At 48.0% G+C, this 15,564-nt stretch overlaps 1 protein-coding gene across 1 annotated transcript in view; it reads left to right on the plus strand.

Annotated features, from left to right (window-relative positions):
* The first annotated feature begins 4,748 nt into the window (after nt 1-4,748).
* PARVB (parvin beta) overlaps nt 4,749-15,564 on the plus strand; it is a 52,388-nt gene continuing 41,572 nt past the window's right edge. The window contains exon 1 of the mRNA XM_058022915.1: nt 4,749-4,884. Within this exon, the coding sequence (XP_057878898.1) occupies nt 4,770-4,884 (115 nt within the window). The 5' untranslated portion in view covers nt 4,749-4,769. The remainder of the gene's footprint in view (nt 4,885-15,564) is intronic.

A 15,564-nucleotide genomic window follows, 5' to 3' on the forward strand; every position in this document is an offset into this window, starting at 1 on the left:
TGGAATACTGTATGATTAATATATTTCCATTTAAATTTTGCTGCAGAGGCCCAGATACTTTAAGTGGATAAGGTAGAAATCAGAATTCCAGTAAAAGCTGCCATAGTGTTCAGTGGGAGAGCTTTGGGCAGATCTGAATCCTTGTTCTTCGTTGTTGTTTCTGGCCAGAGTTGAAAGGATAAATGGAGTAAGGCCTGCAGTCAGAACTATGATTCAAAATCTTGGTGCTTGTTTAAATAGACATTTTTGGATATCAGTTTACCTGTGGAGTAGTGAAGATGCTCTTGCTTTTCAGGCATGCCACTGTTAGGGACACCAAGGGGGCAAAGAGTGTCCCCAGACAGCACACCTGGAATGTGCTCGTGGTCTCCTGATTTCATGTGAGCAGTGCTGAGGCTGTAGGGCCCACCAGGCTGGCAGAGTCCCTTCAGCTGTGGTCTTAATTCACTGCTTGCAGCCCTTTCTGGGGGCTGAGGGAGACGTGGGGAGGAGAGGATTGTTTTGGGAAAAGGTTTCAAGGGTCTCAGTGATGTGTCAGGGCACCCATGAGCCTGGGAGAAGGTGGCAGTAGCATGTCAGAAGTATGGCAAATATTTCCATCACCTCTTCTAAGACAGGGGTCATTTCTAGCTTATATAAAAAAGTTGAAATTGCTCTTTATATTTGGAAGATCTGGTGTTCTCAGGTGCTGTTAATGAGTGAGTTTCTAGGGGGCTTAGGTGAGAGTTGAAGAGGAAACTGGGAGGTTGTGAGAAGGTAAGGGGCAGGTTTGCTGCCATATTAAGGCCATAAATGTATTTGATTTGAAAATAAAGCTTTAAAAATAAATTCCAATGTTGACCTCAATAATGCAGAAGTGTACTTCAACATAAGTGCCTTTGCTGTCACTCTGTGCCTTTTTTCACACAGATCTGGCTGCCAGTCTTTGCAGAGGTGTAGCAACTAAGGTCTAGGACGTCTACCTTTGCAAAATACCTGCTGGTTTTGTCAGGTATTTGTGTAGAAACAGCTGTCCCTGTTGTGCCCTTTGAGGGAAGTTTCCCAAGACTTTCCCATGTGTGATCAAACACGGAAAAGTGAGGGGAGGTCACATCGGCTCTCCCTTCTGGGCTGGGTGAGCACTCACATGAAAAGGTGTGAATTTTTACTGTGGTGTTACAGGGAAAGAAAACCCCATGAGTGCTTTGTGGGACTATTAAGGAGCTGGTCAGGTATCTTGAAGATTATCCAAAACTTTGTATGGGAGAGCACAAGAATCCCAAAATTATGGAATTTGAGCGTACACTATAGTTTGTTCTGCTATTCTTGTCTTGTTTTCAAGAGGGCTGGAACTTGCAGCCACAGCTTCAGTAGGAATCTTTTCCAGGAGAATTTTTGCACAGCTTCTCAACCGTAGCAAACTTGTTGAGATAGTGGATGTGTGTTTTGTGAGAGCAATGCTAAACTGCTGTTAGCAACTGCAATGCTGTTGGATGGTTTTACTGTAATAGGGATGTGACGCTGTGCTGAGCGTATCCTGTGCTTGTTAAGCAAAAAACACAACCCAGAGCCAACATCTGCATGGGATAAATGGTCTTTGTACAAGCTGTTCAGTTAAATAGAATTCATAATAGAAGGCACTCTGAAGCAAATCAGTGGCATCAGTTAGGTGGTACATTCCTGCCTCGGTATTTAATAAATAACATTATTAACCCTACCCCCCACTCCCCCAGCCGAGAAAAACCCCAAACAACAAACCAAACCCAAACACCAGCAGTCACACTCCCAACACAATTCATTTGTCTGGCAGACCAGGAGGAAAAATTAACTGTGTCTTCTATCTTTAAAGTTTATATCCAAAGTCAGTACAAGTGGTGTTATAATAGAACAAGACCAATGATTTGCTGGTTTAAGAAGTGGCTGGGTTTGCCTTGCTTCAATATCTGATGAAGAGAGACCATATATTCAATGTCGCTGTTATTCTGTGATATATTTAATAACAGTAACCTCAGGTGGTCTAAAATTTTGAAAGCAGTATAAAGTGCTATGAGGTTCAAATAAAGGAAGCAACACCTCTATCAAAAAGGTGAGCAATGTTAAAATGAGCAGATGTGGATTCAGACTTTTAAATGTTCAGCTAAATATTAAAGTAGCAGTTTAGTGCTGAAAATAAAAACAGATTTTAAACAAGGCTTAGTTTTTTTAGTGTAATTCTCTCATATTACATGTTTATGCTCTGGCAATTTTTAAAATGAGAATACACTCATTATTGGAATATTGAATATATTCTTATAGAAATACATAGGAACTTCATCCCTAATGAGAGGAAGGTACCAGAGAGAATTTTCTGGCTGCAGAGGGCTGATATTTCATTCATTATGGCGAGTTTAAACCACGTAGCTGGGCTTGCTCTGAGCTGCAGGCCACTGACCTGGCACAGCAGCAGCTGTGTCCCTGTTAGTGGCCATTAGCCAGTTAAATCACTGCACACTAACACTGATCAAAGCAGTCGTGGAAGCTCTCCATTTCCTACTTGGAAAAGCCCTATTTGTTTGATGAGTCTTTAAAAGGCTCCAGGTTTTGTTTTGGTGTTTCTGAAGTGTGATTTGACTTTTTGTTGCCATGGGCTCTCCTGTCTCAAAAACTCCACCTCCTTTTTTCTTTGCAATAGGCTGAATGCTTTTTCTACTTAGCTATAGATTGAAGCATTTTATAAATAAATAGGACATCAAAGTCAGAGGTGAATGGATCTATCTGTGTGGCTTTATTTCAATTATTAAAAGACGCTTTCTTTTAAGGGGTTACATCTTGAGTGCTGCACTGGAGTCAGTGAAGTTTTATTTACCATTTGTTCCATATGTGTAAATTAACCAGTTTGCTTTCTTGCTCAAAGTTGGTACTAGTACATTTTCTGATTGTAATTTCATTTAAAAAAAATCTGGTATGAGAACTGATTGGGCTTTTTTCCCCCAGAGACTGGATAAAATGCTTTTTCCACACTGCCTTAATGCTAAGTGTAATCTAAGATTTCAGTAGGTATTTTATGAAATGAAAATATCCACTCTACTAGTCCTGTTGGAGATTAACATTAATGTGTGGGTTTTGTATGAATTCAGGTTATTGATGAACTGAAAATGGAGCTTGAACTTGTAAAAGGTCTCATGTGGCTTATGCCAGGAGAATGCAGTTGACATCCTCGCTAATTATTTAGTTTTGCAAAGTGGTTTTGTAACTGGTATTAATCCCACCCCTGGTAAATTCTCATTTGCAGTCTAAAAGCCTCTGCTACAGGCAACGCACTGTTGTAGCAGGAAATGAAATTTATTTATTGTTCCAAAGGAGAGTTTCAATAAAGTTCACAGAAGTGTGCACTGCCATTCAAAAGAGCCTTTCCAGCCTGGTCATGTGTGCCCTCCACTTCCCTTCTGCTGGCACTTGCCCTTGGGTGACTTCATGCTCAGTCACACTGGAAAGCTTGGCCTGGGTGATTTTGGTTTTTGTTTGTTGGGCTTTTGTTTTAGTTGCCAAAGTGACTGTGGAAAAGCAGCTGGAGGTGAGGGACAAGAGTGGGTCTGGGTGACAGAGGGGATTAGCTGGGGTTAAATCTCGAATGAAACTCAGAAAATTGTCTCTGCTACATTCTGCTCTGGATGTGTCCTGCCTCTGTGTCAGGTCAAGCCTGCAAATCTGTCCCATATAAGCTGGGTGTGCAGCTCCTGAGCCCCAAGCTGTGTTGATTTGAATGCACTCCTTTGTTGGGGCAAGGGCTGCCAACACGGACACTGCTCGCAGGAGCACAGACAAAGGTTGTGTGTGACTTTGGGGACCCAGCAGTCCCGTTAAAATCAGTGGGATCACTTCAGGGGCTTAAACAGGACCAAACCCTAACACTAGAAACTCCTCAGGCCCTGTTTTTAATGTGTATTTCACAGCCCCCTTATCACGCTGCTGTGAAATGATGAGGAATAACAAACTCTCTCTGTGGGGTCCCAACCGAGTGTCTGGTTTGGGGCGTTTCTGTGCACACACCGTGCCGATGGCAGCAGCAGTGCGGGGACACCTGGGAGGTGGGTGGCTTGGCAAACACAGAGCCCACGGCCCCTTCTCCTCCATCCTCCCACAAAGGAGATGTCAGACCTGACCGGCCACATGCCAGGAGGAGAAAGCAGGCTGGTCTGCCAGAAGGGGCGCATGGCCGCAAAATTAGGCGGCACACCTGAATAGAGCCAGCAAGGAATTGCGGTGCCCTGACAAATGGCACATGCTGAGCGTTTGCTTCCAGTTGTGTCCAATTGTTGTAGAATGTGGACTATATAAAACGGTTCCTAAGACAGGATGTCATTTCAAATTTGATCTTTGTGTACTTTCAAGCCTAACACCACTCTGGTCCGGCTGTGGTGGGAGCGGGGCTCTTGTTTTGCCGCAATGCTTTTTATCCATTTTTCCTCGCACCCGCGTGGGTCCGGCGCACCAGGTGCTCTGGGGGAGCGGGGAGGGACCCGCCCCGCAGGTGATGCTCGGGTGGGCTCGGTGCCCGCCCCCGGCACCCGGGGGTGTCCGAGGCTCGTCCCGCCCCCGCCTCCCTCGGACTTCCCGGCCGTGGCAGGGCGCTGTGGCCGCGGCGGCTCCCAGCCCGCCTCCCGTGCTGCGAGCGCACACCGCGGGCTCGCCCCGCTCGCTCGGGCCACTGATTCCCTGCTGCTGCCGGACGCGGTTCGGCTCCGCGGGCCCCGCAGCCGCCGGGCGGGATCGGGCCGGGCGGGCTCCCCCGGCGAGCCCCGGCAGAGCCGATGTCCGCCGCGCCCGTCCGCTCCCCGACGCTGCGGCCGCACAGGATGAAGAAAGAGGAGTCGTTCCTGGGCAAGCTCGGCGGGACCCTGGCCAGGAAGAAGAAAGCCAAAGAGGGTGAGTTCGCCGGCGCGGGGGAAGGAAGGAACGTGCTCGGGGCCGGCGTGACTCGCGGCCGCTCCGCCGTCCCGGCCCGTCCCGTCCCGTTCCTCCGCGGGAGCAGCGGCGGAGCCCCCGAGCCGCGCTTTGTTCGGCGGCCCCCGGAGGGGCCGTGCCCGCCCCCGAGAGCCACAACGCGGCCGGGCACGGGCGTGGGGGGCGGCTGGAGCGATGGGGGAAGACTGGAATCATGGGAGATGGATGGCAGCGATGGGGAGAGGCTGATAGCAGTGGGGGGAAGGCTGGCAGCGATGGGGGAGACTGAAGCGATGGAGGGCGGGACATCAGCTCATGTCTCGTGTCCGGGAAGGTAAGCCCAGAACCCTTTTTGTGCTATAAAATAAAGTCCTAGTGACCAGCGAGACTGTGGCTGTCGTTTTCTTGTGGTCTGAGAGCTGAGGACCCTAGAGGGAATGGTTAAGTCCACCCCTGTTTCGTTCCAGGTCCGCTTCATCCATAGGCTTTATGTTGGTGTAGGCACAGTGCTCAGAGACACACCCATCCCACCCACCTCACTGTGAAGGGTTCCGCAGGGGCACACATCGCCCAGGCTGTACCAGTGTGTCCGTGTGGGATGTCGCTGCTCGTGCTACCTAGGCAGGGAGGCAGGAGCCTTCCCTTCGCTCCAGAGAGCACAGAGAAGCTCCCCAGCCCGAGCCCAATGGACCAGCACCTTCACTGGGGGCTCAGCCTGTTGCACACTCTGACCTGGGGCGTGGGCACATCAGTGAGGCCCTCGCCAGGGCTGTGCAGATAGCAGCGTTGTTGCTGTTAGAAAAGGGAGGTGTCTCCTTGCTGGACTTGATAAAGCTGGCCCAGTTCTGAATGCTCAAAGTGTGCCCGTCCTCTGGGGATGGTGTCTGGTGTTCTCCCCAGCTGCCCCAACTCACCAGTGCTGGTTTCTGTGGAGAAGATGTGTCTGTGTTATCCCCAGGCTCCCGGCATCTGCCAAAGAAATATGTGTGTCCTTGCCCTATGGCTTAACACAACTGTGACTTGATGGCTGGTTAAAACTGGCCTTGGTTTGTCCTAGTGTCTGCTGTGTGTAGGGTCGGGATGTAATTCAAGTTTCAGCCTCCTTTCATCAGACTGTTGAGCATGTTTTGCCTGTATTGAGTCTATGAATTGCCAGCAGCATTCAGAAGACAGCTTTTTAATCTTAAAAAACACAATATTCGGCCTTGAAACCTGGTTCAAGGAAATTGCTTCCCTTTCCTTCTGCTGCCTGTTTTGGTGTGGCTTACTGGTGTTTCCTTTGTTATCTATTTTTAATCAAGTTTCCCTGACGTGGTTCTACTGAGGAGCAGCACAAGCAGTTGTGTCTTCCTGAGATGATCTCATTTGCTTTTCAGGAAGATGGTGTAAAAAACTCATCTCTGGTAAGGAGGCCAAGCACGTGCTCCAAAAAAGTGCATGTCAAAGGTGTCTTCAAAGCTGAAACAGGTTGGCAGCTTCCCTTCTTAGGCATTTCAGCCTCACTAGGCCATGTTCTCGAGGTGGCCACTTACAGCAGGGGCCAGCTGCTGGTTTTGCTGACTTTGCCTGTGGTTTTACCTAGTTGTGTGGCCACAGCTCCTCGTGGCAATGGAAGGGCCTCTTTTGGTCATTGTGCCTGGTATTTGGTGGGGAGCCACACCACAGCCTCCCAGCCCTGCTTCTGTTGGTGTGATGGGGAGGAATCTGCAACACAAGGGGCAGCTTTTCATGAGAGCATTCCTTCCAGTCTGAAATGCCACTGTCTGCAAGCCTGAGGAGCCACTGGTGTGACACTCCCTGGTGCTGCAGGGGCTCAGCCCTTTGTTGAGAAGGGATATGGCCTTTTCCCTTTGCAGAGCAGCTCTCCAGTGGAGGCTGTGCCAGCCATGCCTGTGCAATGGGAGTGGGCCAAGGGGTGAGAGTGATGAGCTGCAGGGTCTGCACCAGGGAGAGAGAGGCTGGAACATGTCTTGTGGAAGGACCTGGGCAGCCTCAAGAGCAAATTTCAGGGCTAGAAACTAAATTTTTTTTTGTGAGTGTGGAGCAGAAGTAAACTGGAAGATCATCTGAGTGGTGTTCCTTGAAAGAGTTGGTAGAAGCAGATGTGTTCAGCATTTCCCCATGTGCTCAGCCCTTGGGAATTCCTGGCCTGCCTCCAGGTTTCTGCTGGGTTTGCCTGAGGGGACCAGCAGAGGTCAGAACGATCTTCCCAGAGTAAATCCTGTCCATGGCAAATGAGAATGCTGAGGCTGCCACAGCCTGAAATGATCCTTTCCTCCTCTGCCTCCATCAGCTCCAAAAGCTCCAGCCCGAGGGCTCTTTGTACCTTCTGCTTGCTTTCACTGCCTGTCTATGTATTGCAGCTGTTACTGTCCCAGCTGTGCTCATATAGTGACCTCTGATGGGGTCTTTGTGAGAGCTAAAATGCACTTATATCATTTTGTGCACAACTTCTGAGCCATGCAGCTCAAAGCTCCTTGTAATGATACTGGAAAAGTTCTCATTTGTGGTTTTCGTTTCTTTAATCACAGGTTGTAAATAATCATAATGTGTGGCTGCTAACAATGAGCATCTAAATTTTTTTTTTTTTTTCTAATTACTCCATAACTTATTGCAATGCATTTTTGGGGAGAGTTTTTAGGCAGCCTTGACTTGAGAGAAAGAGCAGCTCGTGGGGAAGCTGTTTTTACCCTGGTTTCCTATGGAAGGCTGGTGAGTGATCTCGGTGTCTGTTTGGCTCCTCCCTTCCTCTTCCTTCCCAGAAATATTTTTAACCCCTAGTTTGGGTAAAAATGTCCCAGGGAGAAAAGTCTTGCTGATTATTAATGCCTGCAGGCTATGTCAGAATGGGTCACCAGTGAGTATAGGAACACGTTGGAGGAGCTCTGCAGTAGGAAAACCAGCAGATGAACTCAACCACACCGTGACAGTACTGAGAGCCCACTGGGGAGGGACTTGGCCAGGAAAGGACAGGAAAGGCCATGGGGATAGCATGGAGGGAGATCTGTGTTCCTTATCTTACAGTCAGTCATGATGCACATCCTTAGAAAAGTGGGATGTGTCAGTTCCAGTGCTCTGCGACCTCTTTGGTTTTTACTTCTCTCCCTGTTCCCTGTTTAGGCTACATGGACATCTGCAAATATCTGTTTGTCTGATGTTTACTGTTCCACATCTCTGTCTTGGTGTATCTGAGATTTACATTAGGTATTAGGAAGATATTTTTCACCTTGAGGGTGCTGAGGCCCTGGCACAGGGTGCCCAGAGCAGCTGCGGCTGCTCCATCCCTGGCAGTGTCCAAGGCCAGGCTGGATGGGGCTCTGAGCAACCTGGGCTGGTGGAAGGTGTCCCTGCCCATGGCAGGAATGAGATGGGCTTTAAGGTCCCTTGCAACCCAGACCATTCTATGATTCTGTGATTTTGGTCTTTCAAAATGTGCTACCTGTTCAAGAGCTCCAAAATCTGCTTTAAATACCTTAGAAAAATGTTGGGGTGCTGGCAGGGCCCATAGAGGATATGGTTTTTAAACCAGATGATTCCTTAGCTTCTTTTCAGATTTTGTAGGTTTCAGGTAGTACTGCATTTCAACTTCATCTGCAAAAGGAAATTGAAAAATCTGCCCTTCCGTGTTTGTCAGAGTGATGCTGCTGTACTGAAATAAAGGAGGGGGTTTTGCTGCAAGCTTCACTCCCAGCCTTGTTGTTGCAAAGCTTGATTTTCTTTTCCTCATGACACGCTGTATGGAAGATCTGGGCAGCAGGTGTTTGGCTGAATAAGCTTTCTGTTATTGTATCTGTGTGTGTGCATAGCCAATATGCACAGAGAGAGAAATAAAACAGAATCAATTGCTTAGTGCTGTGTCCCAGTGACATGATGGAGGGTGGGCACAGGGCTGAGGAATCTGTTCTGGAAAAGTGCCATTCATTTGTGCCTGATGAAATCAGGTGGAGAGGGGAGTGAAAGAGAGGATAGCACTGCAGAGGGCAGGATTATTGCAACAGGAGCTGAATCTGGGGAAAGTTTTGTGCATTTCAAGGGGGGCTGAAACGCTGTTCTTGGGATCCCTGTCTTGGTGTTACGGTGAGATGTCCTGATGGTGTCTCACCCCCTTCTTAATTTACTTTCTGCACTCACAGGATGTGGCAGTGAAATTTTAGGCAGATGCAGAGATAAATACAAAAGGAGTGGGGTCTAATTCTGTTGTCTTGCTTCACACGAGTACATTAGCTGCAGACTGAGAGGATGCTTGGCTGCAGAAGTGTGTCTGTGCATTGTGATGTGCTACTGCTGCTGAAATACCCCCACAGAAGATGAGAAGAGTGCTGGTTAAGTAGAGGGACTTGCTCTTTAAGAAAGGAATTTGCAGTTCCTTTCTGCAGTAGTAGTAGTTATGTTGAAGCTACACACTGTTCCAGATATGTGTGTATATATAGAAAGTCTGTGCAAACACATGTAGATAGATTCATATTTCAACCTCGATTTATTATCCTTTCTACCACTGATTTAGAAAGACCTAAATTTGCAGTTGGAACCTGTGTAGCCTGATTGCTGTTTCTCCTGTAGAGCTCAGGCCTGACCAGGTCTGGTTGCAATCTTGGTAGAGTGGTGCTGGTTTGATTCTCTGTTCTATTCTGGCAAAAGCTGTACTGGGAATATATTTTGTGTTAATATCTCAACTGAAATGAACTTTACATGCACAAGAATTATGCTTTTAACAGTATCATAACCCCCACATTTTTCTCCTGTTGCTGCACTTAGGCTAGGATGGTTCACCCAGTTCACCCTCAGGCACAATCTCCTGGTGAGACAAGTGAGCTAGGAATTACAGCTCCCAGTTTTCTTCCAGATGGGATGCAGCAAGACACACAAAATAGCTCTGTAGCTCTTCAGTAGTGTTAAAGGAATGCCTTGCCTTCCTTTGAGGAAAACAGGCATTCAAAAGTCATTTTATTTCCAGAGTTTCAGTCTTTCAAATAAGATTCGTTGTAAGAATACTGTTAACCTTCATTGTAAAACCTTAGCAGGGTGGTTATCAACACTTCCATGTTTCCAAAACCAGAATTCCAATCCTTTTCTCCCTAAAGTCTACCCTTATTTCAGAGCATTTTTTTCAATGATACCTGTTTTAATTTCTTCTAAAGGATTTATTAATTATGACGCTGGAGGGAGAGACTTTTAGAAGGAGGCATCTGGCTGTGTCCAAGGTGTTTATGGGTGAGACTGATGTAGTGCAGAGCTGCACATGGACTTGATGGGAATGGGGGGAGCTGCAAAGTCACAACTCACGGAAAGTCTGTGTGAAGGGGGACTCCTGATCTTGTGGTGAATCTGTGCAGGGACATCAGGCTGTCTTCTGCAGTGCATTATCATCAATACATGAATCTACTGATTGTGTGCTCGTGTTGGTAAGCGTTGGGACACTTAGATCACTTCATTAACATACATGCATCCTGCTGATGTGCACACTGGAAACAGGGCAGTGCAGAAGAGAGAGTATAGTCATGCATGACAGTGCTGAATGCCTTTTTATGTACTTCAAGGAGTGTTACAGGCCAGTGGATCTGAGAACAGATGGAGCTGGTGGAGTCTTCTAATGCACTGCTCTGAGCTTTGGATTGTCCTTTGATGTTAGGAGATTTGGGAGATTAGCTGGCAAGCTTTTTTCTTTGCAAAAGCATGTCAGAACAACTTGCTGCTAAGGGATCCAGGCTTATGTGGTCTGAGGCTAACCCAGGGCAAGACAGAGTCTGCTGGTTGCAGGAATTGGTGTTTCAGCAGCCACAGCCCTGCTGTTCAGCTGGAAGGAGCTTTGGTGTGTGTGCCTTGTGCGCACAAGTTTCACAGTCACAGTTGAGGAGATTCAGGTTTGTAGCTGTGGAAGTCCAGCAGAGCTGCTACTTCAGAGCTGCCCACGTGGGATTTGGATGCCAAATTGCTTTCAGCTTTCAAATGCAGCCAGTCAAGTGCACAGATCTCTCGGGCATCACTAGAAATCTCAGCCTGCAAGATTCCTGCAGTTGTCTCTGTCAGTGTTTCTGGGATATGATGTCTCTAAGGGGAACGTGACCATACAGAGACACTGGTCTGTATCACAAGGAGAAGGAGTTTTCTGCCTCACCTGTACCATTACTGGTTTGTGATCCTTGTCACTCCTGCAGTGCGGGAGGGACTGTATGTGCCTTTTCAGCCCTGGAGTCTTGTTCTCTTTTCAGCCCTCCAGCTCTCTCAGCCCTTTTAGGAGATCTGGAGGTCAGCAAGGAAGAAGGAAAGGAAATTGACCATGTTTCTCAAAGGCTCCTCCTTGTGCTGACCTCTGAGCATTAGAGAAATTGTAACTTCAGCACACTTCCAGATTCTTTGAACTAACAGGCTTCTCTTGTTAGAGAAGCCAACTACCTGAGGGTCATGGAGGTGGTTCCAGAGAATGATCTGACCTGTGCCAGTGTCAGGATGAGGCTGATGGCACGGGTTCTGTTCTGCTCAGCTCTCACAATATCCACATGCCTTACTCTGCCCAGCCTTGAGCTCTTCTCATGGTGACCTTGGTAGTTGCTTATCCCACCCTCGTAGAGCCGCTGCGTGCTCTGTGGGATGTGCTGTGGGTGTGCACTGTCACTGATCAAGCTCAGCTTTTCTGCTCAGGGCACAGCCCAACCAACTGAGTTGTTCACTCACTCACTCACTCACTCACTCACTCACTCACTCACTACTCACTCACTCACTCACTCACTCACTCACTCGGGATGGTGTGGACTGGCTCTTGCTTTGCCTGGTGGAGGCCTTGTGTCTAGAGGAGGGCTACAAGCATCCAGAGTAGGCTAATATGTTGCAGGGCCTTGAGGGGAAGCACATGAGGAGCAGCTGAGGGCACTGGGTCTTGTCAAATGGAGGAGACTGAGGGCAGAGCTCACCAGGGCCTGCAGCTCCTCTTTGGGGGCGGCAGAGGGGCAGGCCCTGATCTCTGCTCTGTGTGACCAGGGACAGGACCCAGAGAACAGCTGGAGCTGGGTCAGGGAGGGATGAGGTTAGAGTTTAGGAAATTTTCTTCCTCCAGAGAGTGCTGGGGCACTGAACAGGCTCCCCAGGAATGGTCACGGCCCCAAGGCTGCCAGAGCTCCAGGAGGGCTTGGACAACGCCCTGAAACACAGGGTGGGATTGTTGGGGGGTCTGTGCAGGGCCAGAGTTAGACTTTGATGCTTTGTGGGTCCCTTCCATCTCAGGGGATTCTGTGATTCTGTGGTGGCTGTAGCATACCTGTCTCTGGTTTGTGTCATAGGCTGCATCAGCAGTGGTGCCCTGCTGAGGGAGGTGAGAATTGTTGTGAGGAGGATGGAAGTGGAAGGGAATGAAGGAGAGTGTGACCAGTAGGAGAGCGTTGCTTCTCCAGGGCTTCTGCCAGGCTGCCTTCAGGAGGGGTTCCTGAACCTGGGTGCTGGAGTTCTGCTCAGGACAGGCTGCTCGGTGCCTGTGGGCAGGGGTCTAAACCAGCAGCTGTGTGTAAGCAAACCCTGTTTACCTTTGGGAGTGGGCACAGCACTGATGGAAAGGGGGAACAGAAACCTCTGTGTTGTACAGCTAATAGGCCAGCGGCCAAGTGATCTCTCCAGGGTGAAGCATATTGTGCTCAGGTGCAGATTCCCTAATTTATACTCTTCTGATGGCCAAGTAGAAAGCTGCAACCTGAAGTTCGTGACTTCTGTTGTGTATGTCTGGTTTGGCTGGAACAGGATGATAGGAAACACGTGGTGTCAGCCTTCTGTAATTTGAATCCAGTGAAGCCTTGCTCTGAAAACCAGATGTGGAGAGAACAGGCACACCTGGCAGCACGTACTGGGAGCAGTGGGTCTGTAGGCTCCAGGCCCTTAAATCACTGTCACTTCCTCCTGGAGGAACAATGGGGCTCCTAATTATAAACCCTGTACACTGATTTGTTTCCTTGCACTCTCTGCAGACCTCTCCAGAGCCCTTAGGCTGAGAGGGGAGACCATGGGATGAGAATCTCATTTTGGCTTTTCTGGTGGTGAGAAAACTGGGAATTCAGTTCTGCCTCTCAATGATTGTTTCTCCAGGTTTCTAAGGTTTCTTTATAATCCCCTGTCTGGCAATCAGATACAGACTTTTATGAAAACTCTTTTCAATGTATGCTGCATGTTGGTCATAAAACAAGCAAACTGTTCTGGCTCCTGGAATCCCAGTTCCTTCTTTAGTACTTCTTTCATTGTGTGGTTGAATAATAATGAAATCCACTGAAAAAAATAGTGTATTTTCCATTATAGCTGCCATATGGCCTTACTGCTAATTTTTAATTAGCTGTGGGAAGGTTGCATACACAGTTTATTTGGAGTAGGGAAGGAGACAGAACTGGATGAGGAGATGTCTGTATAGAGGCATGGTATCGTGTCTCTTTGAGTGTCTTTAAATAGAAGAATGTGTAATCCTCAGAAAGTGTTGTTCCACTAGTCTGTTTGGCAGATGCATGCATTGGTGCCATTAAACAGATGTAGACACTTCTGTCATTTTAAAATAGAATAGTGTTGTTTACTCTCTGGCTTGCCTAGTCCAGCAGATGGATCTGGAGGCTTTGCAAAACTGACAGGATTTTCTTCAAAAATGATTGGAAAAAGTAACCACTAGCACTTCCCACTTAGCATTCTCCCACAGGAGCGGGGTTATGAAATTGTACTTCAGGATTCCTGTTTGCCTTCTTCCCCATGTGTGGCTCCCAGTATTGTTGCAGTGAATTGGTTCCACTGGAAAAGAAGGCATGGTAACTCTGCAGAATTTGGTCTGACAGGAATCTTGATGCTCTACTTCGAATTCTGGAGTTAAGTTGCATAAGATCATCAAGTCCAATTGTTCCCACAGCACTGCCAAGTCCCCATCATGTCCCCAAGTGCCTACAAATCTTGTAGGTACCTCCAGCAATGATAACCCCAACACTTCCTAGGGAGCCTGTTCCAGTACTTGACAGCCCTTTCAGTGAAAACATTTTTCCTCATATCCAACCTGAACCTCCTCTGGCACAACCTAAGGCCATTTCCTCTTTGCTTCATCATTTGTTCCCTGGGAGCAGAGCCCAATCCCGCCCTGCTGTCCCCTCCTGTCAGGGAGTTGTGCAGAGCCAGAAGGGCCCCCCTGAGCCTCCTTTTCTCCAGGCTGGGCCCCCCACTCAGCCCCTCCTGGTGCTTGAGACCCTTCCCCAGCTCCTTTCCCATCTCTGGACATGCTCAGTGTCTTTTCTGCCATGAGGGGCCCAAAAGTGATTCCAGGATTGGATCTGCTCCCTGGCCCTGTCTTCCAGCTCAGGGGCTGGGTACGAGGAGAACAACCAGTCTGATTGTTAAAGAGTGAGGCAGAGAAGGCATTTGTACCTCTGCCTTTTCCTCAGCCTTTTTCATTATGTGTCCCCATTGCAAGCAGTAAAAGGTGGGATTTTCCTTAGCACTCCTTTTGCTGCAGATGCATTTGTAGAAACATTTTTTATTGTCCTTTACCAGATTATGTTCTGGTTGGGCCTTAACCCCCTTAATTTTCTCCCTGCATAACCTCACGCCATCCTTGTAGTCGTCCTGAGTTGCCTACCCTCCTTCCAAGGTGATAAACCATTTTCCTGAAGAATGTCCAGCCTTCCTGGACCCATTTTCCCTTCAGAGCTGCCTCCCAAGAGACTCTATCCCCCTTTGAGACAGATGTATCCCATGTGCCACCATCAGGCTTTGTGTCACGCAAACTGATCCATGATAAAAAAAATCCAAAATTCAAGACCCTAACCAGACTTGAAGCCAGGTATTGATCTGCTGGCTCTCATAGTTCTCTGCAACTGGAAGCACAGGTAATGAAATTAGGTAATTAAATAAGCTTGTGTAATGAAGCCATATCATTGGGAAACTGGATTTTAATTGCATCCAGGATGTCATGCTGCAAAATGGCCCTGCCGTGCCAGGAGCAAACCAGATGTGCTGCCTGTGAAGCAGATCTGATGCTGTCTACCACACAGACTGTGGTCCTTCCAAGGAAAGTTTCTCTGATTATGGTCTCCTATTTTCTGAGTTTCTCTCTGTTTCTGAGTTTTTTGAGGGTCCCATTTTAGGAAAGAGACAGATGGTAATGGAAGATGAGAGGGACTGGCCTCCACTCTTTGCTGTATGGTTGAGGGAAAAATTTATACAATTGTTTCCGTCTGATAAAAGAAATTTTAGTGAGGGACTTTTCTTGCTGTGAATGGCATTAGGGATAGATGCCATGCTACCCAGAAACTTGATGGCAGGCATCTTCAGTGGAGTGCTTCATTTGCTGTTGATCCAGTGGTTGGTAAGAAGTTTCTCCAAGACTGCAGACACAATTTGAAACTGTCTGAGCTGGGGAATTTCCCTCTTGTGCTGAATGCACAGGAGATGGGCACTGTTGTTTCAGGGGGTTGGGTGGTTTAGCACGCTGCAGCATAGCTGGCCAGGTGATTCTCTGTGGGGAATGTGTAAGATTCCACATCCATTGCAATCATGGACAGAGTAAGAAGAGATGCAGAAGACGAGGGAGAAGATCCTCTGGGCTACACCTATGCTGTGTGAGCTCTTTGTCTCATGTTTTGGGATGTGTCCTGTTCCCTGATTTGGGACTGACCTGTAAATAAGCTTCAAAGTCTTTAAGATGTCCAGCACCACTGA

This window comes from Melospiza georgiana, chromosome 4 (assembly GCF_028018845.1).
Source record: "Melospiza georgiana isolate bMelGeo1 chromosome 4, bMelGeo1.pri, whole genome shotgun sequence".
Classification (NCBI taxonomy): domain Eukaryota; kingdom Metazoa; phylum Chordata; class Aves; order Passeriformes; family Passerellidae; genus Melospiza; species Melospiza georgiana.